This window comes from Apaloderma vittatum, unplaced genomic scaffold (assembly GCF_000703405.1).
Source record: "Apaloderma vittatum isolate BGI_N311 unplaced genomic scaffold, ASM70340v1 scaffold6151, whole genome shotgun sequence".
NCBI lineage: Eukaryota > Metazoa > Chordata > Aves > Trogoniformes > Trogonidae > Apaloderma > Apaloderma vittatum.
The window spans coordinates 216,176-239,612 of record NW_009700786.1 but is presented as its reverse complement, the minus strand read 5'-3'; the positions used below and the strand labels follow the sequence as shown (position 1 = coordinate 239,612).

The following is a 23,437-nucleotide window of genomic DNA, read 5'->3' as shown; positions in this document are numbered from 1 at the left end:
GCTAAAGCCTTCCCACTGAGTCAAGTATGTTTTTGGTATGTTCGGTGCAAATCCAAGTAGGTCCTGACTCCCAGTAGCCAGAGTTATGCTTTGAAGGCTGATAATTCAGATCTCTGTCCTTGTGGAGATTTTTATTGATTTGCCTCGTAAAGCCAAAGTTGTAGAGAGCTGGAGGAGGGGGAAACCTGGCCTAGCCGAAAAGGTCCAGCATTATTTTGTCTTTTTCTGAAAAAATAAGATACAACAAATAGTAAGGATAATGTGTCCCAGGCACTGTCTGGCGATTTCCATTTTCCTTCTCCATGTATTGAGTCTGTTGAACTTGTCCATAACCCCATCTCGTAGCTCTGACGTGCCTCAGCTCCAGCACCTTGAATGTCCTTTTGTTGGTCTTTGCGGTCCTTGTTGCTGACATACATCTTGATGTGCGTCAGGCACGCTGCCTCCTGAAGTCAAAACAGCTCTATCTTAGAGAGAGGGAAACCTTCAAAGAAAAGACAAACAGACCCTCTCTGTAATCTATTGTTAGTAACAGATGTTTGAGTCTAAAAAGTTTCAACGCAGGGAAGACATTTATTAAGAGGCAAAGCCCAACAATGTAGGAAAAGTCAGTGTTGCCCTGAGTCTGAGCACTGTGGTGGTGATTTGGTAAATGTTTACATTCTTTCAGTCTTAAAGGTAGTCAGGTGCACCTAGAGGATATAAAAGGGAGAAATCAAACTGTATCAAGCATAATATTTTTTTATCTCTGCAGGCGTTTCTTCACCGAATCCGCCAGAATGCTGTGGACAAAGCTGAGAAGTACATAACGGAGGAGAATGTTAAGGTATTTCTTCTGTCTTCCTCATTTTCTTGGTGAGGAAAATGGTAGGTAATGAAAGGCTAGATTCAGGGATATGAATACCAAATATTCTCATGTCATATTGATGCTTATTATTAAACTGGATCCCTAAGGAAAAGAGGCTCATGTTGACAGTTTATCTATCAATGTGTTTGCCCGTTCGTATAGCTGTCATATTCTAGCAATTTTTCATCTCACTAGCTAATTTCAGTAAATTTTGACAACAGTGTAGCGTTGTCAGAGATATGAACTTTTAGCAAGATTTATGAAATGAAAGAACAGAGAGGCCTTTTCAATTTCTTTGAGAGGAAAGTAGGGAATGCACAGCCCTTGACTATTTTGCTTGACAGAATCCAGTTAGCCCGTTTGTATCTGCTCTCTTTTACAAATCTGAAATTGATAGGGCTTATGAGCAAGCAGGAATATTCATTTGTGTTCTAGCGGGAAAGAATCTGAGTTCTTGTGGGAGGACTAAGTAGGCTGAGACCCATGCATGAGGAGATTCCTGAGTGAATTTTGCACTGAAGAGAGGGGACATGGAACACAGAGCTGTGCTGTACTAACTCCTCTAATGTCTATGGTCACAGGAGACCTTGTTCATTATTATAAATACAAGCAGCACTTTCTTGTAGTAACTTGGCTTAAAAACTCTCTTTTTACACTAATACATATGAAACTGAAACCTTCTTTGTACACATATGCAAGTGAAACCTCATAGTCAGTGGGACCGAGTGCAGTTTGCCATCAGAAGCCCACTTACTGGGCTTGGTTTTGATCCTGTAGCTCCTAAATCAGCAGAAACTCAGCCCTTTACACCTGTAGGAGCAGGGCACAGCAGTGACAGGTGTGTCACGCTAGCCAGCGCTACTGCACTTGGCATGTGTTTCCCAGGGCTAGTTCCTTCATTTCACTGACACAACTATTTGCCAATTTGATGAACAGCTGCAGATGTTGCTGAAAGTTATTATTCTAACATTATTCATATAGCATCAAAGTGGATATTAATTATTAATTATCACAGTGCCCACAAAAGCTTGAGCAGAAGAATCTGTATGTTCTGTGCTGATTTTAATGTATTTATATTTGAAGTTTCATCAAACTCCTCTGGGGAAGTACCGCTTCATTCTTATGTCATTCTTGGAGTGCCTGTGGGGTCTTTTTGAGGCCACCTCATTTATTATTGTTATTACAATAGCCTGCTTTCAATAGAAGAGCTTCTCTTCAGTAATAAAGGATCTGTGCCTATTGCTAGTGAAATAAAACCACAAAGGCACAGTTTTCCTAATCAGACTCAATATATCTCCTCTTCTTGCCCCCCCTTCTTCCCCTAACCTGAATAATTTTTTTGTCTTTCCTTCACTTGACAGGTATTTTTCTTTCTTTCTCTCTCCTTTCTCCTTCATTGCTGGTAGAGGCAGGACAAGCAAGATGGTGTTGGGACTTCTGGTAACTCTCCCTGCTAACGTTATGAATCTTGAATCACTAGAGAGCTGTGAGGTGCCTGAAAGCAGCAAAGATGGTAGCAGAGACTGCATAAATGGTTTGGCAGCTTATGTAAGGAAAAGCCTGTCTTTTCCTCTGTTTTTTTCATGCAGCAGAAATGTCTAGGGGAAAATACAGTGTATTCTGGCAGTCACTCCCCTCTGAGCAAAAGGAGAAAGTGCTTGGTAGGATAACTTGGGCTATTGCTCCCTGTATTATTTTTTCAGGTTTCTCTTGTGCTGTCACTAAGCACTGGAGAATTCAGTAGTCTTTGACCACACTGAATCCTATGCCAGGCCCAGATTTTACCAGTACTCCAGTGACTAACAGCTGCAGCAACATTATAAAAAAACATTGGTCGTTTTACTTGCTGCCTCGTGCAGGGATAACTCTATTGATGTATTAGTATTGTGCTACACTCGCAGCAGGGCGGTGATGTCATTTTACTGCTACGGTAGACTGAGAGCAGTACAACTTGAGGGTGTTCACAAGCTGCCAGACAGATCCTCACGAGGCTTATAAATGATAAGTCTGTCTTAGATATAGAAGCACATGCAGTCAAGGTCTCTCTGCTGCCTTGATTTTCAAGTCACTCTTCTTATTTGTGAATTCTGCTGCAAGCAAATATCTGCTGACCACCATGGAATTCATTAGATTTCACAGATACTCCTGGGATCAGAAAATGCCCCCCGAAGACTGCTCGTGAAGGATAAAATCGTCCCTGACAGATGTTTTCCTTTTCCTTGTTAATCCCTTTTGGCACAGCTTTTGGCAAAGCCGTGCAGGCAGAGGCTACCGTGTCATCACATCACTTTCAGCCATGTGACAGAACCATCCCATGCTCTGCCTGAAATAGCATGGGAAGTTTTCTGGAAGAAGTGAAATGGTCCTAGCTCCCTCTCATTTATATTGGTTCAGAAACCATAAGTGCAAGTTCTGTGCGTTGGAATCTTTTGGTTTATTCAGAGCTAGAAAGGAGCTACGAGGCACAAATACACAATAATGATGGTGAATGTCTTGGTATTCCTGAAGTGAGTGGGGAGCAAAGACAAGGAAGATGCTACAGGTCCTGCTCTGTGCGTGCAGCCAGCCAGCAGGAGGAGTTTTGAGAGAAATGCTCTGCCCATCCTTGAATAACAGAAAGTACAGAGTTGAACCTAGGTACATGCAGAGAAGAAAGTTCCTTGAATTCCTGATCTTGTCCTTGAATTCCTGATCTTGTCCTTGAATTCCTGATCTTGTCTACTCCTGCAAAGCCAGAAACTGGTTTTTAAAGTAGGAATTGAGGTTTCATTTCCATCTTTCATTATTAGACTTAATTTACAGATTGTTTTTCTAATTACTGCCACAACACCAGCCACAAGGTTGATTCACTGTTGTATCTGGTGAATAAATTCCACTGCATCAAGTAGAAAGGTTAGTGTTACAAGAAGGTGCTTTGGGAAGTGCTGGAGGCTGTTAGGGTCAATCACTTCCCACGCTAAATGCCAGGAAGATGAAGGTTGACTTTGTCGTGCTTTGTCATGCTTTTGGGGTTCAGAGGAGTCGCTCACTGTGCAAGAGGTGAGAGGCTGCTTCCAGTGTGAGAGCTGGTTTGACCGCACCGCAGATCTACTTGCAAGTGGTGTCAGTAAAGCAAAGCGATCAAAAGTGTTGTCTGCAATATGTATGTCGCTGCAGACTCCAGGATTTGCTCTGCCTGTTGAGGCCTTCCTCCAGCAGCTGTTCATGCTGATGGCTGTGCCACCATGTGTCAGGACTTCTCCCCCTCTGTAGGTAGCGTTCCTTTTCCTATATGTGTATTCACGCTTTCTTCTAGTATTTTGCATGAAAATGTTCAAGACTTACAAAGCTTATGAGTTTATAGCACCTTTCACACTGATAGTTTATTCCCCTTGGCACGTCAAATCACTAGGGATCATTTTGCTGTGAGATTGCACGATTACCTTCTAGTGTGCTTCTAAACTAGGAGCCTCTATCCCATTACGTACTCTTTTTAGACCCACGGAGATCAGTAAAGGGAACTCTAAAATTTTGTGCTTGTGGTTTGCAACCATTTTATGCTATTCTATCCTCCAGTCAGTGAGATGCTGATCCCAGGTGGCAGAGGTTTGGTTTGTTATTTACAGATGCGTCTTTGTGTGTGATAGTTTCAAGTCCGTTTCTTCCAGAAAGTGATTTCTAATGCATGGAAAGGAAAGAAAAATGGCTCGCTCCTCCTATCTCTTGCAAAGTGGGTTTAGTCCTTGCGATTCCATTCACCCAGCTGATCTCATAGGAGGAAATCTTCTCTAGACTTGAAAGTGGTTTCTCACATTCATGATGCTCAGGTATCTGGAAGTGTAACCTCCATTTACAACAGTACTTCAGTAGCAATAAAGATTTCTGTAGGAGGCCAGGAAACAAACAAGTACAGTGTAATTAATTCTGTGTAAGTCCCTGTCTGTGCTTCAGATCCTATCATGGCAAGTCTAGAGCCACAGTATTTTGGTGCTACTACTTTAACAAAACACTCACAAATATATTAATAGCCAGCAGTTTTTTTCTTTTTCTGTTTCAGATCTTATTTTCTAACATTGAAGACATTCTCGGTGTTCACAAGGAGTTCCTGGCTGCCCTGGAATTTTGTTTACAACCAGAACCTCAGTCTCAGCATGAACTGGGAAATGTTTTCTTAAAATTTGTAAGTACAATCACTTAACGCTATCTAAAAGTGCAGTTTCCTGTCATAAGCTCCCATGCCCCTTAGCTAGCCCTAATCCCTACGGCTAGTGGCAATACTGGGACAATGTGTGTCTTGCATGGAAGTTGTAGGTAGGGTGGGAAAAACTTGTGAATGAGGTTAGAACAATGGAAGCCACATCAAACCATGAGGTATTTTTAGAAACTCTTCCTTCTCCAATTGAATATTTTTTCCTTTTTTTTCCTCACCCAGCTAATCACATTTTATTGCTGAGAATGTCTGCTTTGATTCCACATGTTTCAAAAGTGGAACAAGTAAATGAATAATAGTTGTATATATTTTAAAATTTTAAACCCACAAAGATGGAAATTAAAACCAAAGGACAATACATAATTTACAGTAGTTAGTGTCTTTATCCTTCAATAAATGGAAAGTAGTGTGCGACGGTTCATCTTGCTAAAATGCAGCTCCAGTTAAAACAAGCAGCCTTTTACCATGGAATAAACAAATATCTGCATTCTGTAGCTCAAAAGTAAGTAAAGTTTGCCTTTTAAACTCGTAGTGCTGGCTCAAGAATGCCAGGGACGCAAAAAGTGAAGCAGTCATATGATACAAGTTCACTCTGCCAGTTCCGTGTTGTTTAGAACATTTTGATGAGATACTTTTGTGTCATCTGACTTGATGCCTGATAACTGATTTATTTATTCTCCTAATATGTAATATATTCTCCTAATATGTAGTATGATCATGCGTGCCACACTGATCCCATCAGATCCGTACTGCTGGGTGAGACAGGAAAGCACAAACCAACGCTGAGGATCGGGCAGTTGCAGCTTAGGATCCTGCCATTGCTTCTCTCATTGTAATTTGTTTCTTACACTGTGATATTCTTCCTACAGTAGAAATTTCTTTTTTTGCTTGTTTAACTTGGCCTGATTTTCTATCATGTATGTGTGCCATCCTTTGACTAATCTGTATAAAGAGCAATATCTATATGCAAGACCAGTTATTATATACAACTAGTTATAAGCTGGACTCATTTAAATGCAAAGTTACCTAATGTAGATGTATAATAACTTGAAGTTGCACTTTTTTTTTTTTTGCTTGGAGCAGCCCTCCTGAGATGTTTGAAAATTAGAAAGCACATACATAATAGCCATGTCTTCAAATTCTTATTAACTGCATTAGGCCACAGGCCAATTTCCTATCAAAGTATGTTCTATTATGCCTTCATAATCAAAATTCATGCTTTTGCAGTTTATCAGGTTTGAGTAGACAGCAATTATACAGCCATTCATTACTCACAGAGCTTTACCAACTACCTCCCCTTGTTCAATTTTTATTTACGCTGTGACAATTATTAAAATAGTGCTGAAAGTGTTACATTGAGACAAAAGTTATGTCAGATGTGAGGACTGACTGTCAGCTGCTGAAAATACATTGGTGATCTTAGTTAAATCCTTGAATACCCACTAGAATCACTGTCTACTAACAAGATGTGTTGTACTAGTATATTAGTATTCATTAGCAAGGGTATCGAAATTAGAGGGTTTTTAAGTGATGCTGTCAGATTGTCTACAGTGTTACAGAGTGGCACTAAATAACCAGGAATGTTAACATCCTGTCATTTGACTGAATTCAGTCTTCGTTTATATATTCATTGGTCAATGTTTTCTTGTATGTGAACACAGAATTTTGTAAATTTATTACTGTTAAATCTAATAATTATGTAATGTTTCTTATTTATCAATATGCATGATACCGAAATTATGAAACAGTAGTGTGTAGGGACTAGTGGTGGTGAGAATTTGTCCTCAGATAGGGGCAGTTTGAGATCAGCTTGCATTGCTGACTGTGGAGAGCGTTGCACATAATGTGTACATCAACTCTTTCGTGATCCCCTGGGAAAGCTTATGCAGAAGGAAGTAGAACATATATTCAATTTGGAGTATGTAGAAAAAGCTGATATCTTCCATAATTACCTTAAGGAAATGTAGAAATACCATTAGGGGTGTTGTGGTACTTCAAGTCAACAGAAGATTATCAGAAGAAGAGGAAATAATTTGTCCTTGCATGTAGATTGTGGTTCAGGGTGCGTATTTGGGAGTGAGGGACGTGGGATTTGTGCCCTGTCACAGTAAAAGCTTCCAAAGTGAGTCTCCAGCCAGTGACGACTGTGGTTCAGAGTGAGTCTTTGGTTCCTTTCTACTCAGGCTTCCAAAGGTCCATTTCCCTAATTGGCATCGTTCTGATGAAGCAGAAGCATTAACTAAACCCCCTTTGCCTCAGAAACAACACTCCTGAAGGTGCTCCTGTGATGCTGAAACCAGCTTGTTGGTTTGAGGTTTTTCTGAAATGGTGTACAGTATTTTGCTACTACAGTAAGCCACTGCAGCACACATAGGATTTCCTGGAGCAGAAGCCAACTGTTCTCTTCCAGTGATGCTCTCCTGCAGTACAGCAGCAAAGCTTTTTTCAGAGTGCATGTTGTAGCCAGTTCACCTGGGGTAACATGGGTAACATTTCCTTGGTCTTTCATTTTGGATGAGGTTCTCTTGTTGCTACAGTGCACTGAGATCAAGTTCTGGGAAGGACACCCTCAATGTTGCTTTTTCATCAGCGACGTTCGCAGTGTGGAAGTGGTGTAAGGCCTGTGAATCTTGACTGTATCAGTGTATCTTCTGTAAAGATCACCTCGCAAGGTCTTTCTTAGTCCTGATTACGAATCCAGTCCTTGTCAGCACCCAGATGTCAGTGCAGGTGCTGTTCTTCAGAGACTTAATGTTAAAAATGCTCATAAATTTGGTGAATAGATTGAGAATTCTTGAAATGCTGTTTTTTTCCAGGCACTGCCTTTTTAGTGTTTTCTCTACATTTCACTGTATCATAATTTTGCTTCGGAAGATGGACATTGTTTGCCCTAGTGTACTTCATTTGATCAGACGATCATGAGGAGTTCATTGTCTCATACTCGGTGCCAGAATTTCTTCTGGAGTTGCAGTTCAGGATGACCATAAGAGACTATAAAGATTGCACTTAAACATTCATTCAGAATTGAAGCTGCATCCTTAAACAAAATGGCATCTCTTTAACATCAAAGAGAGCATGTAGACCTAACTTGGAATAATTGCACCTCATCAGCACAGGCTCTTGTGCAGGTCATGAAAATGTACGACCGTCTGCAGAACCGAACGACAGAGAATTGGCAGATGCTTCATTTCTGATACTGCCATAGAATCATAGAATCATAGAACAGTTCAGGTTGGAAAAGACCCTTGGGATCATAAAGTCCAACCACTGACCCTACACTACAAGGTCACCCCGAAACCAAATCACCCAACACCACATCTAAACGACACCTGAACACATCCAGGGATGGCGACTCAACCCCCTCCCTAGGCAGTCTGTTCCAGGGTCTGACCAAATCTTGCTAGAGGTTTGGTGATGTAATAGCTAGAAACTTGTTAAAGGGAAATGTGTTTTCTTCTCATTTTTAGGAGTGATTAGTTCTACTGTCTAGGTCATCAGGCATCTTAAGTTCTTGAGACTTTGGTTTTGTTTAGGTTTTACATGTTGACAAAATTGGTTTCAGCTTTGCTTTGGAACAAGAAAATGCCATGGCTTGTTACAAATATGTCCAAATAAAATTGTTACAATTTCCCAAATGTATTATTTTCTTTTTCTAGTTAAAACTATTTTCAAATTTGCACTAATTTGTGGGCAGTTCTAATGTACCCAAAATAACATATTTGGAGAATAAACTATTGGTTAAAGATTTATTTTAACCAAACTAAGAACAGTACAGGCTTATTTTTGTCACCAAAATCAGAAGGTCTAGCTGTGTATCCAGCAGATCTGCTGAGTAAGAAGGTGCCATTCTTATGTGGTCACATCTCTGACCGTAATTGCACTTTAATATAGAGTAACTGCAGGTTCAGAATTCCTGGGTTAACATCTGTAATTATGTAACTGATAATTTCCTCACTAGGGGATGGGAGAGTCCAGGACTGAATGTCACTCAGAGAGGAAATTAAACACTTCAGTCACTGAGTAATTTAAAGCATAGTTCTCATATTTGTGGGCCTCATGCATGAAGGACAGCTGGAATAAACTTGATGAAAGCTCTCTGGTTTCTGTATAATTACTGTACTGACTTGAGTTTGAGCAAATGGATTTTGTCACGATCTAAATATAACCTCCCAAAAATCCAGGCACTCAAAGTTGCAGTCAGAAACCTGAGCAATGACATTTTGTGTGCGTTGATGTAACGGATGCTGTAGTGTTAATGGTTACTATTTTTAGTTTCAAGCATGCTGTTTGTGTGCATCCGGGGAGTTGAGGAGAGGTGAGAGGAGGAAATGTAGGAGAAACTCATATATCTGTCTTCTCATTCTGTAACTCTCCAGTTTTTATGGCTGAAAACAATCCTGTGCTGCTCAATTGCCTCTTTGCTATTGTGCTGTGGACTCAGCCCTGCCTTTTCCTGCATCTGGTGGTCAGAAGCCTTTGTTTCTTTTCAGCTTCCTGGTATTAAATGCCAATATTAGTATGAACAGCTGTACGTGAAGGATAAAAGTCTTGAACATCTGCATTCCAGCTCTTTGCACCATACTCTCTGTGGCTGTTGGTTTTTTTGCTTTGTACCATTGTTGTATTGTGTGGACATGTATCTATTCTCAATTCTTCCTTTGGAAGTACAAAGAAAGGGAGGAAAAAATCACTAGGTTAGTGATAAACCAAGTGCAGAAGCATTTTTACAGTTTCTGAGCACGTACACCTAGCTATTCAGCATCTGACTAGAGTGCCGAATTCTCTTAAACAAATATTAACACAACTTCTTTTGCATGTGACAATGGTGAAGGGAATGCCCACTGAGTGCGGCTGTATTCCCATGGATTCATGTTACTTAACCCCTTCAGCTGACAGTAGATTTTTGTTTGCATCTCTATGACCTATCTTAGAAGTAGTTAGATGCTACAAGTATCTTCAGCTCATACAGGAAACTCTACATCTCTGAAGAGTGCTAGCATTCCAGTCAAAACTCAAAACAAATAAATTTCCTAGTTCTGGGGAGATGAAAAGGTTCAGGTAGAATATTTTCATGCCAGGATCCTAGACAATTAATAATGTGAATGTCACAACAAACTCTGGAGGGCATTGTCTGCATGGCCTAGTGCCCCAAGATGCCAGCTCTGGAAGGCCTTACACATTTTCCCTGGCAGAGTGCCACGTGCAGGCATCTAAACTACTTTTGATATGCCAAGTAGCTTGTCTGAGTACCTCTGTGGGACACTGCAGTGTGGCATGGAAGCTGGTCTGAACCAGGAAGGAAACTACTATTGTGGCAAGCACCCGAAAAATGATGGGTGTCTTGACTTCTGACTGACCCTCCCTTTTATTCCAGTGAACACAGTGCTGGAACCTCACAACACAGCTGCTGAGAGTGCAGCCTTTCCCAAGAGCCTTGACAGGATCAGCTCACTCCTTGCCTGATCTTCTCAGACATGGAAATAGTTGTTACTGCTTCTTTTGTGAATCATTTCAGTGTATCCGCATATCTAGTGTTTGCAATGGGTTCAGCATCTCTGATCATTTAGTTAGAAGTTGCTCTGTCTGTGATTCTGGAGATCAGTAAAGCAGAACTTGGTGTTGCCAGCTGACCCTTGTTTCCTAACAGGAGATTTCATTCCACTGCATGTGCTGGTGGATATGACATGTTCCACTGTACGTACCTCGATGTAGTTGTGAAGCTACCTTTTCCTTCCTTTAATTTCTGTAATATGTTGGTTCTTTTGTATGCATTTGATGGAATTCTTCCACTTAGGGAAAGTGTTATGGACAGGTAACGCAGTGGTTAGCTGTCGAAAATAGTGAAGTCTGCTGGTTGTTTCAGAACACAAAAATGGGGCTTCCCTCTCAGCCCTGAAGAGCAGTGGATTTCCAGCTGGTTACTTTGTGTTAGAATTCCCCTCCAGACCTCTGAGCTTCTTCCAGGCCTTGGGTCTTCCCAGTTACTTTCTTCCTGCTGCACAGCTCAGAAATGTCAGCCCCCGTGCTCCTGACTTTACTGTGCTCCTGGCTACTGTGCTGCAATATCCTGACACACATGCAGGTATCCCTAAGATAGCAAAATCCATTCTTGCAGCAAAGAATATATTATTTCAGTGATGCATTAAAAGGAAAAGTGCTGGAATTCTCTGTGCTCAAAAAGCTCATGTTAACTTAGAGTCTGTTAGGAGTTTGTGGAACATTGCACATTATTCACGTTAGAGGAGTATCGTGCACTTGATGCAAACTGCAACCCCACTGCCACTCTGAATGCACACTCCTTTGTAAAGAATTTGATATCAGGCTGTGACAAAATAGTCACTCCAGTTTTGTCTGAGTCAATAAGTTACTATGTTTTTCCTTGCAGAAAGACAAATTCTTTGTATATGAAGAGTACTGTAGCAACCATGAGAAAGCACTCAGACTACTGATGGAATTGAACAAGATCCCAGCAGTGAGAGCATTCCTTCTGGTAAGCACCTTCTCTAGCACTCTTGGCTTGATGTTATGACTTCTTCACTGTACTCATAATAACTCTTTGGTATCCCAGGAACGCCAAGGATTTCTCAGATGTTACCTATTCCAGGTATGCAGCACTCAGGATGGGTAGATATTGAAATCATTGATGAGTTGAGGCTCAGAACTAAGCAGAGCTCTGGTATGAGTGATTTCATTGGAAAAAAGGAAGATTTTTTGTTGTTGTTTTTTTAAGAAAAAGAAGAAACGGAAAATTTGAGCAAACATTGTGAAAGTAGTAATGCAGTGCGTCAGCAGCAGAGCTGTGGCTAGTTCCCGGTGGATCTGATTCCCTGCTCACTTCTCTGACCATCTGCAATTCGCCATCTGCAGACCCACCAGAAAAATGAGGCCTACTTCTGACACCCTTTTCCCCATGAGTCCAGTTGTGGGCAAGAAATGTAGTCTGGATGAATTGTTTTGACTGCGTCATTGCTGCTTGTATCAAAAATGACCAGATTCCCTCTCCGACCCATGGTCTGTGTTGGGAGGGACTGTGGCATACAGCCCTCAATTGCCTCTATGAAGGCTGGGTTTGGAGGAGAAACAATGAGTAGGCAGTACCTTCTGCCCAACTTTCCTTATTTTTCTTTCTTTCTTTTCTTGAATAGTTCTGCTCCTTGCCTTCTGCTTGATTTTTGTGTATTTTATTTTCCTGGCCATGGACAGGCATTTGGAATGGAGTTCACATTAGGTGAGGGACTAATTTGGCGAAGTAGCTTCTTAGTAAATTCTAAGGCTGCCTTTTTCAAAGGATCTGCTTTTCTTTTTTCCTTTCTGCCAAAGGTCTGCTTTTTCCTGATAGAGTACAGCACAAGAAAACTTCTGCATAGATATCTGTCACAAGCAGGGCCAGAGCATTCTTTTAGCCACAAAATATAGGCCTTGGAGGGAGCAACAGGGGCAACCACTTTTGCTAGTGGGTAGTCAGAATCTCTTAGTCATGTCTAAGTTTTAATGAACCTTGTTACACCATTAGTTTGAGTCACCAAAGACCCTTTTCTTGTTCATGAGTTCCTCTGGGTGCTTCTGTTGAGGGAAGCTAATGAGAAAGAGGAGACAAAAGTGCGTGTAAACACCATCCTGCCCAACGTTCAGTGTTGTCCACTTCCACTGGATTGGCAAAAGCCTCCTGTCTGTGTTACTGGCAGCAGCTGGCAAACTGATTACGAGGCACAAAAAGGATGTCACACTGTCTGCCGTGGCTTGCTGCAGCACCTGAATCCAAGAGACTCTTAAAATAGCAGTAAATATGGGAGGAGAGGCTACACTGAAGTGTCTCCTTTTCTGTGGCTGTAATTTCTTCCAGACCTCCCTTCTCCACTGCCTCCTAAAGCCAATGCTATAATGCCACCATGCAGAGAAAGCTGCATTAAAATACAGAGCTTTACTTGTGAGGATAGATTTGGCCTGGTTGCCCCCTCACAGCTGCTGAAGTACAGAATGTGTTTGAAAAATCAGTAAGTGTTAAAGGGCGTTTCTGAGCCCAGAGCTAGAGAGAGGACTGAAAGAAGAGATGGGAAGGACTGAATCACTCGAGACTTGGAAAATTGGACAGGGAGCATTGTGAGCTGGTAGCCAACAACACAGATCTAGAATAGCCTGGGGAAGGGTTATTTTACAGACGATTTTCTGTAAAAATACCAGTTAGGACTAATGAGATTTATGTATGATGTCTGTGAACATTCCTTGAAGAGGAGGATTGTTGAACTACAGCCAAAAACCCACTGAATTTCAGAGTGTGTCTGAACCACAGCACACGTGTCACAGGGGAAAATGTTATCAGAGATGCCCCAAAGCAAGCACATCTTGGCTGAACTGAGTTTAAACTTCAAGTTCTACTGACGAGGCAGGTTTGCAACTGGGGTGATTTTTGGAGCAGAGTTGTCCAGATTCATGGTTGAACATAGGAATGTAGACCAGTTTATCTGAAAGAAATCTGCAGTCCATCTGGCAGCAGCCACTAGGAGAGTCTTCAGGGAAGCACATAAAAAACTTACAGTAGGTCAGTGGTTGTTCATCACACAGAGATTACAGATTATTGTGACAAAATAAGGACAGGTCAAGGACTGGAGATTATTACTTACTTTTTTCGATGTCATACCTAATTCTTATACTCCCTTTCCATGTCAATCCTGAGAAATGAATTTCTGTAATTTACTGAGAAGCTGAGCATCACTTGTTTTGAGGTAGTGTGCACAAATTTATCTGTGAAATGATTCTTCGGGAATGCACAACTCCTCCAAATTTGTATGAACTCATTGCGTGAGTAGTGCAAGGCTTGATCTGTTGCTTTTTCTGTTCTTCAACCTAAAATCTATTTGCCTTGAATTTCTTTGGTGTATTGGTCTAATACTCGTCCCTTTCCTTACTGTGTTTAAACAACACTGGGAGAGCGTTGTGATTTTTCTAGGTAGAGAAATGCCCTTCACCTTCTTTCTGTTTGGAAGTCACAGGGCTTCACAAAATTAATGCTGAAACCCAATTTTTATTTTAATTAATTTTTTTAAAAATAAGCATCAGAATTAATAAAACTTGGTTTCCTTAAATTTCCTCTGGCACCTCCTACCTACAAGGTAGCCTTGCCTGCGTGTCCCATAGCTTTTTCCGGCTGGGCGAGCAGCAACTTGTGTTGCACCCGTTCTGTTTGTCCAGCTGTGCTTAGACATAATGATTTGCCAGAGAATTGGGGATGTGATGCAAATGACTCATGTGTTTCAATTCCACTTTGATTTCCTTCAGATATAAGGGTCGGACCAGAGTTAATTGTATGATTGCTAGTTGGTAGACTTTGGTTTAGCCTTCAAGAGTTTTCTGGACCAACACTGCAAACTTACACAGTGAACAAAGACAAATGGTTGTATCAGTTGTGGGGGGAGGCTGGATTCTTTAGGTAATGATGCATCTAGGATTGCTGATTGTCATTGTTATGACATTTTTCAAGTCCCCAGCTATACAATATTTCTCTGGGAAGATACCTTTCTACGTAAGTGCTGTTATCCACAGCAATTTTGTTTAGCAGATGCACAACTTTGCAGACTTGATGGCTGTATTTCAGTGGTGAATGAAGTCCCATTTCCTCTATCTTAGGGGTGGTAAAGTGCTTTCTGACTGTAATGAGTGTTATAGGGATACAAAATCATGTCAAAGAGCATCTGAAAGCTTTGTGTCTGAGGTAACGTTGTTTTCCTTTTTTGATTATAGGGTTGCATGCTTTTGGGAGGCAGGAAGACGACAGACATTCCACTAGAGGGTTATCTGCTGACTCCAATTCAGAGAATTTGCAAATATCCACTTCTCCTTAAGGTAAACCAAAGAAAGTATTTCTCCGCATGGTTATTTTATTCTTGGAGTGCCTATGCATTTTTTTTTTTAGCCCTGACTCTTGTTGTCGCTGCTGCCTTCCCGGTTTGCCCTTCTAAGAGTTGGATCCTCTCTGAAGAAAAGAGCTTTCTATGGGTACAGTCAAAGAGCTGGCTGATGTTGACAGGCTGCTAAGTCTTGTAATGGTGTGGGTAAACCAGACAGGGTAACTCACTGACTTAGCTAATGCCTTTTGACTTCAGTTCTCTCCAGATGTTTACTAATACTTGTGAGTGCTGTTTTAGCCACATCCTGTAAAGCTGTGTTCAGATAGAATTGCGTCAGTGTTCCGAGGGACTGGATGGCTCTGGGAACTCTGAATGGGATACATCTTTCATCATGAGGTCTCTAGTTTGAATGTGTTCAGGTCAGTAACAATCAAAATCCTGTATCATCTGACAGCTGTTGGCGGCTTTTTGAAAACTGGTTGTCTTAGACAAGTTCCCGATGGACGGGTGTCATTGCTGAAATGACTGCTGCAATTGGCGCTAATTGGCTGCCTTGCTAGTGTTTTTACTGTGGGAGCTAAAGAATCAAAGACCTAAAAAGAGCTAACTTGCCTCTCATCCCTTTGGGTCAGGGCTGGGTCATATGCCTGGTGGGGACAAGGAGAGAGAACAGGGAAAAGCAGTTTCTGGGATACCTTGCATCACTGGTGGCCTTGACTAGCAACCATTGATCTTCAGTGATGTCAGTCTCTTTCTCAGTCAGATTAACATTACATTTACTAAAAGAAAGTTAGTTAGTAAAAATATAAGCATTTGCCTCATATTTTGAAAGAAAAGTGTCTTCCTGAGTTGTGGAAAAAAGGGAGAATTCTGTGATGAGCTGGCTCTCTTGGTCACAGGCTTATCACACCAGTCTGCTGTATGTCATGGAAAGCAATTGCAATGCTGAGTCCATACATTCAGCATGATTAAAGGTTTTCCTAGCTGCAAGCTGGTTAGCTCAGTACTGATTTGTTGTTCCTTTTGCAATTGTTTTATCTGGTAAATGTTTATTTTTTTTCATCCAACGGGATCTTTCAGAGACGAATTTTCAAAATACGTCTTTCCTACAGGTGGAGTCAATCTGTTGTCTGTGCAGCTGTGCACAAACCCACCTTATAGCAGACATTCACACACCATTCCTTATGGACCTAGCTACTGAGATTTATGTGTATATAGCCATTCTATCAGTCCAGTCAATGTATCAATGAGTTCACTTACAGTTTGAACAAAATGCGCACAGAATTTAGGTGCATAGCAGGAGCAGCTACTGTGTGAGAATACCATGACCATTTCTTCCTCGGTATTAATAATAATCAAGACAGGGCAAGGACGCCTAGATCAGGAAAGCACATAATTGACTCCGGCTCTGATTTATCTTCAGAGAGGACAGGTTGTGTAGACATAACTGAAAACCTAACGATGCCTCAGTTTAAGGCCACTGTGTTTACTTGAGGTTAGTATGGAGAGAATTTGGTGCCTATTCAGTCCGTCAATGTGCGCGATGACTGTGAGCAACATCCGTGTGTGCAGAAAGGGGGTTACTGTGGCATCTGATAAGGTAAATGAGTGGGGGGATGGGAACCTTAAAATATTCGTTCCTGACCAAGACCTGATAATGTGTGTTTTCTTGTGTTCACTTTGTGGTGTGTTCTGTGGTTATTATCTAGCTGTGTGTTCAAGACTGAAAATCAGAGATTGTTTTGGTTCCTTACAGAGATCCCTTTTCTATTTTCCAAGATACTTTAACCAGGGGAAATAAAATTTTGAACCGGTCTCTGTGTTTGTACCATTGCTAAAAGATGAAGCGTTCCTCTCCTGCAGATTTCATGTTGTGTGAAGGGAGTCATTAATGGGTGCAGAGCTTGTTTATTCCATGTTCATCCAACCAGAGTGGTCAATATCAGGTGTACTCTTGCTATGCTTATCTAAAAATTATCTTTAACCAGTTTTATCCTAGTTTTTAACGAACTTTTCGTACTAAAAGCTCACTGTCAGCAGTTTACATTTAGTAAATTTTGCTCTGTGTCTTTGACAAGCTTGAAGTAGCTCTGAAGTCAGTGTGGTTTCATGTATCAGACCCAACGACTCGGTAGGAGGACCACCAGTCATTTGTCAAGCACACTCGGGGGATGTGAACTGTAAGACATGCCCATGGCTGTCTTAAAGAACTCCTTACATTTCTTCTGTACCTCAGTGCCTCTTGTTTTTCTCTTTTTAGTATGACTTTAGTATGACTTCGTTGCTGAATCACTTGTTGCTGATTAGACCTGCTGAATTACTAAGCTTTTTTGGAAAACATGATTATGAGTGGTAGACTTCAATAAGTTTGGATAATCTGCAGACTTTTTATCTATTGACAGAAGCTTGACTTGCAAATTAAAATCTCTGTTCTGTTTTAAAAGCTCGTCAAAATATTAGAACGGCAGAACCTACAATACTACACATTTTCCTGAATTCTCAGGGCTTTTACTTAAATGCCATTCTGGCTACAGAAACACAGCTAAAAGAAACGCACACCTTTTTATTGCAAGGTAGTTGCATCATCAATGCAGTGACATTTTAATATTCCTCAGCTTGAATCTTCCCATTCCTCTGTACCATTCTAAGGCTAATCTTTCGGAAGGTGTGGGGCTCTATATCAGGCGTGGTAAGAGCTACAAATCAACCAGTTTGTTCTACTTTTCTTAAAGAATTTGTTTTGCAGGGGATTAGTAAACAGAACACCAGAACATAGTAAATATTTCTAAACTGTAATTTAAATATTTTCAAGTTCAATGGTAACTGAAGTCATTGGGCTCTGGAGATAAAATACTGGTCTGTGGAAATAAACTGGTGGTTTCCACTTTCTCACATGTGTGCAGTGGCACAAACCTCCATTTGAAAGCCAAAACCAAGACCAGCAAGCCTGAGACTGGAACAGCATTTCTTGCCTTCAAGTCACAGTGGGTGAATAAAGATAAATTTGTCCTCTGATGCCAACACTGTGCTCACCTTCTGCGGTGAACCCAGACCCACGTGTCCATCTCGAACAAATAGCCGTGGCGGGAGCGAATGGGAAGAGCTGTGACGAGGTGTCTCATGATGTTGCATTCCCTTTTCCTATGGATTTCTTTTTGTATACAGGCTAATATAAGTCACACACAGTTCACTACTTGAAATTTCCTGGACAGGAAATAGAAGTTTTAAGAAAAAGCTGAGGGGAATTTCGTTTTGGTTAGGCAACAAATCCACCTCAGTCAGTGAGCTTGTGCCATTGCTAGGGGTTGCTCAGCTCAGAAAATATCTGTTTGTTAGGAAACGTTATTAATGCTCAGAGGTAATGAATTCATAGTGAATAACGTGTATCACCTTCAAGACTTGTTTGATACTTGCTAGCACAAAATTACCATAGCGGACACAAATATTTCAGACATCAGAACAGCTAAGGGAAAATACAAGCTGATTCTGTTAGTGCTGACCAGGAAAATGCAGCTCTCGGAGCAAGGAACGAGTTGATTTAAAAATAACGCAACCGTCAAATTAAGTGTTTGTTCTCCCTTTGCTACTGAACTGCAGTTATTGCTCCTGAAATAGCTGGTTTGTGTTCCTGGGAATTGGATCTTATTTTATCTAATTCCCAGGGCAAACAGATACTATTGTATTCCAACTGATTAGAAAAGTCATAGACCAGAGCTATCCCACTTTCCTCTTTGTTTTTAGCAAGAGTCTGTGAACATCCAGATATTCTGGTAACTTTCATGTGACCTTGTTACAGCATAAATATTTAGCATAGGTAAGTAGTTAGGCTTGATAAAGATAGTATGAACAAAGTAATTCAGAGTTTCTGTGTTTGAAAGTCAACCTAAATAATAGGATAAAAGGCACATATTTAAAATGCTATAACTTTTTTATTAATACCATATGTGAGTATTCTTCCAAATATTAACATCTAGCGTGGAGATAATTTGGATTACTTAATTAGGAACAATACACAGGAATATATCCAAGTGCAGATACACTTTAAGCATATATTACCAATTATTTCTAATAACAGGTATGGCATCCTGCAATTAGTGGTCTTATGTTTTATCATCCTCTCGTGAAGCTATTTGGTTTTTTGAACTAACAAATGGTGTAGACAGAACAATGATACAAATGATGATGATTGATAAATTCCACTTTTGTTTAGTTTCTGTTTTTTCATGATCTTGGAGTAGCTGACTGTAACAGGTTGTTTGTCTAATTTGCAAGCATTGTATAGGAGTGAGAGGGTGGCACTCAAATCTAGCCGTGGTGTCTTGTCTCTGTGCAAATAGAGAAGTAATGATATTATTATTTTTCTCCCTAATACAGTTTTTGTCTCCTTCAGGCAACATGCAAGAAAATTAGTCTAGAACTTGTTGACCAGTAAATCAGTTTTAGCCCCAAACTAAAAGCTCTCTGATGTGAGCTCTACTCCTTTTTCTTGCTGTGAAACTTCAGTAGATGATCTGAAGTCTATTTGCGGGTGTAGGAGTTCTGAATATTCGTTAGCAATGAGCTTCATTATAAAATTTCTTTAAAAGTGAGAAAGGGGCTTGGTCTAGGCTTGAGCAAAACAAAACAGTGCTTGCAGTGATGAGCGTTACCATTTGGTAAGAAGAAAAGAAGTAAAGGCAAATGCTGCACAGACCTTGAAAGCATGTACTGTGTGAGTGACTTAAAACTCCAGTGTGTGTAGGTAGACTGGAAAGCTTACAGAGGAAATATTTCTAACAGAACGTTTTGGTTTAAAGCAGCTCTGTCTCATCAATAGTAATTGTATGACTCTATTAATTAGTCTGAACCATACTACTTAAGAGTAGAAGCAGCTGGTGTGTAAACCAATATGAACAAAAATAGCCTTTTTCCCTTCATAAAGCGCATTTCAGGAAGAAAACCCCAGGGGAGTGGTGATCATGAGTTAATCACGCCATTGGGGGTGGGGATTAGGAGCAGTGATTGCTGTCTCTTTCCCCTCAGCACAGGAGGAATGTTCGGCACATGACAGCCGCACCCCTAGCGGATACTGATAGCCCAGTGCTGTCACTGAGGTTGTTTCATGTCTGTCATCTTAAGGAGTTGCTCAGACTCCAGCCAGAAATGCACATTCCATCTCTGATCCTTTAAAATATCTCGTGATGGACACAACTCCATGGACGGTTTAGGGCAGTACTTCTGTATTGTGTCATGTGCTAGAGGGCTTCTTGGCCCTAGGAGGGAAAGGAAAACCTGGATGCAAAAAAGCTGAGTGACCAGATCTGGAATTCTCTTGAAAGGTAAAGCCCAAGAGCGAGGCACACACAGGCCTTGGAAAGGGAAAGATGGCAAGGATGAAGAAACGGTAACTCGCTGCCTCCCTCTTCTCCCTCTCCATTTCTCTCAGAGCTATTTAAGGAACCTTCTAACTGGCCATAATCGAATATATTTAATCTTTGATTTTGGTTCCTCTCCCCCCAAGAAAAGTGCTGTTGCTCCTAGATTCATGACATTGGTTGAAATGCAACTCTCTGTGGTACATAAAATTTATATATACCCTACAGATTTGTAAGGAACACTGCCAATTTATAAATCATATTCTGCCTTCCATACTTTTCATATGTAATTGCAAATAACTGGTAATATTTATAAAACTGGAAACATATTTTTGTTACTTTTAAATTTAGCATGTGTCATAGATTTGATGGCACATTGAATATAAACTGTTATTTATTGTTGCTTGTCTAGTCTTTACCCTGCAGAAATGCTGACATAAATTACAAATGTCAAAGATATACAGAACAACAAAAAAACCCATGCTGTGATTGGCAGGTATACGGTTAGAGCATGGTGTAACACTTATTTTCTGGTTAGTTTAAGTGGAAAATAAATTTTAATACAGTCAAATATTAAGAACTGTAAAGTACAAATATAAATATAAAACATGCACAGAAAGGTGTTTTATATATATTTAAAGGCACATTTGGAGCTGAACTGTGTATTAACACAACTTTTTGAACTGATAAGCAGAGAAATCTGTTATCTTTTTATCTCTGTAATCCTGTGGTGCTCCATAGATAACCAATGGACATATCTCGGAAACCGTGTTTTATATATGCACCGGTTTGTACTCTGAGGTGAGGCAGCCTGGCAAGCACTGATTTGCACTAGTCACTGCGCAATATTAATGTTCGTTGGGCAAAATCCATGTTAAGCCACTCAGGAGTATAAAGATTGGAGGAAGGCATTTTTAAAATATAGACCCTTGTAAACTTCAGCTGCCAAACATGTGTTTGGTTGTCAGATTTAAGTACACAAACAGTCATTTTTGTGTGGCAAGGAAGGACATGGGGAAGGATGACACAGACTTCTTTTTTTAAAAAAGATCAGTTAAACAGAATAACATCCTTTTTTCTAGGAAATACTGAAATTGTGTTTACATTTAAAAAACCTCTAGTTTCCTCTACCTGTCTGCATTGTTTGCTCATCATCCGTCTCGCCACTTCTTTGCATCTTCCTGTGTTATATACTTTTCGCTGAGTTCTCTCCTCATAGGGTGGCTTGATTTTTTTGGTTTTTTGGTGGTTTATTTAGTGTGTTGGTTTTCTTGGGGCTGGGCACAATTAATAAATAAACAAATATATGAGTAGCTGATACATCTTATACGATTTAGTCCTTATATTTAGATTCTGTCACATTTAGAACTCTTTCAGTGTTAAGCTATTTAAAGCTGCAACTGAGATTGAAAGACTTATGATAGGGAATACCTCAGCGACTTCCCCTGCCCTGGGCCCCCAGAAAAAGAAGAGAAAAAGGTCAGAAGATAATGGTGATGATGCTAGAGGCCGTGAAAAACACTAGCTTTTGTTTTCCACTGCTGGTTAGTCTGAAGGACTGTAGCCAGAAAGTAGATGTGTTTAGTGAATTACTTTAAGAAACTCTTTGCAAGGAATAGTTTTCTGCAGGTGGCAACAACCTCCCTTTCTGACCCTACTAGTGCATGAGTTGCAACATATAAGAGAGTAATTCCAGACAACAATATGTGAGCTTTGTGGATGGCAAGACAGTCATACCCAAGGCTTGCCATCTGGTCTGTCTCTCAGATGCCTTTCAAAATGTTGTCAAATGCTCTCAGAGTTTACACGTCATAAATCTGTCACTAAAATAAGAAAGTACCCAGAGCACCCTGACTGTGTTTCAGAAGTGCTCGGCTCTGCTCTTTTGGAGAAGGACGCAGCATGGCCTTTGGGCGCCTTAAGACAAGGCGGAGGTGGGACAAGTTCTCCCACTGTTGGTGCTACTTACGCTGTTGAGGCAACTGACTGCCCCAGCTGGCCCCTCCCTGCCTTTTCCAGCCTCCTCTCCTGCTCCCCAGGCGGAGCTGCTGGCAGCTTGCAGGAGTGGAGAACATGCTGCTTTTATTGCAGCAAAGGCCTGCTCTGAATGAAGAGTTTTTTCTTTGTGTCTCGGTGATATTTCAGAAGGGGGTGTTCAGACAGTGCTAGTGTATACGTATCTGTTTCCAGCGCAGCATGGGTGACACTTGAGCTGTGGAACTTCATTGATTTTTAATGAGAGTCATGTAGCAAAAGTTCTGCACTGTGTTGTGGAAGCATGGAGCAGAGTCTAGTGCAATATGTCTCTCCTGCTTTTTCTTTTTGAACACTTGCTTTCCTTGGCATTTGGCAAACGTGGAGTAAAAAATTCCATAGGATATTTAATTTGGGATATCAACTGACCTCTGCAGCAGCCAGTCTCTTCGTCCTGTGCGTTCCTCACTCTGTAAGTCAACCAAGAGTTTTAGATCCTCCTCACTGTTAATGGAGTTCCCAGCTGTCAGCACATTACCCATCTCCTCTGTCATCCATCTGACAAGTGCCATTGTCGTTCTCCATTTACAGTTTTTTCTGAAAACACAAATCATACCTATGAGTAAATTCTCAAAATACCAAATATATGCAATGAATGGAACAGCTGTGTTTCCCTGGACAAACATCAAAATTCCTGTCCTTTCATTTGGGCTTTCTGTGGGAGGGAGAGCCTGTCCCATTGCCTTATTTTGATTCTCATGAGATCTGCTTCTTGTGTTATTTAAAGGAGTCTCAGTGGCCAAGCAGTCTGATCTCAAGACACAGATATCACTTTAAAAGGTTCTGCTAAACCAAGACGTTAATAAATAGATAATTAAAATACTTTGCACTTCGGTAACACTGAGTCTCAAGACAGTTTACTAGTGCTCCAACCAGTTTGAGGAAGCAGAGGGGAAGCACTGAGAAGGTCTGTGCAAAGAAAGAAATAAATGTGCGCTACATTCTGGCTTCCTCCTTTCAAATATGCCTTCCACTTTTGCTGATATCTGGGCACCTCACAGTCTAATTATTTATTCTACAGTTACTCCTGCTAGCAGAAAAATACAATTAGATATGCACAAAGTCATCAAGTGCTAAAGACGGCTTCTGCCTAAAGAACCTTGTAGAGCAGATCTGTGACTCAACACTAGGACGGAAAAAATTCCTTGAATGAGCAGCTCACAGTGTC

The 23,437-nt window shown here is 40.8% G+C and overlaps 1 protein-coding gene across 1 annotated transcript in view; it reads left to right on the top strand.

The window, feature by feature from the left end:
* Nucleotides 1-754: 754 nt before the first annotated feature.
* Nucleotides 755-23,437, top strand: part of PREX1 (phosphatidylinositol-3,4,5-trisphosphate-dependent Rac exchange factor 1) — a gene marked incomplete at its 5' end in the record, with an annotated part of 92,429 nt that continues 69,746 nt past the window's right edge. Inside the window, 4 exons of the mRNA XM_009878870.1 lie at nucleotides 755-826; nucleotides 4,884-5,006; nucleotides 11,422-11,526; nucleotides 14,775-14,876. Coding sequence (XP_009877172.1) covers nucleotides 755-826; nucleotides 4,884-5,006; nucleotides 11,422-11,526; nucleotides 14,775-14,876 — 402 coding nt within the window. The remainder of the gene's footprint in view (nucleotides 827-4,883; nucleotides 5,007-11,421; nucleotides 11,527-14,774; nucleotides 14,877-23,437) is intronic.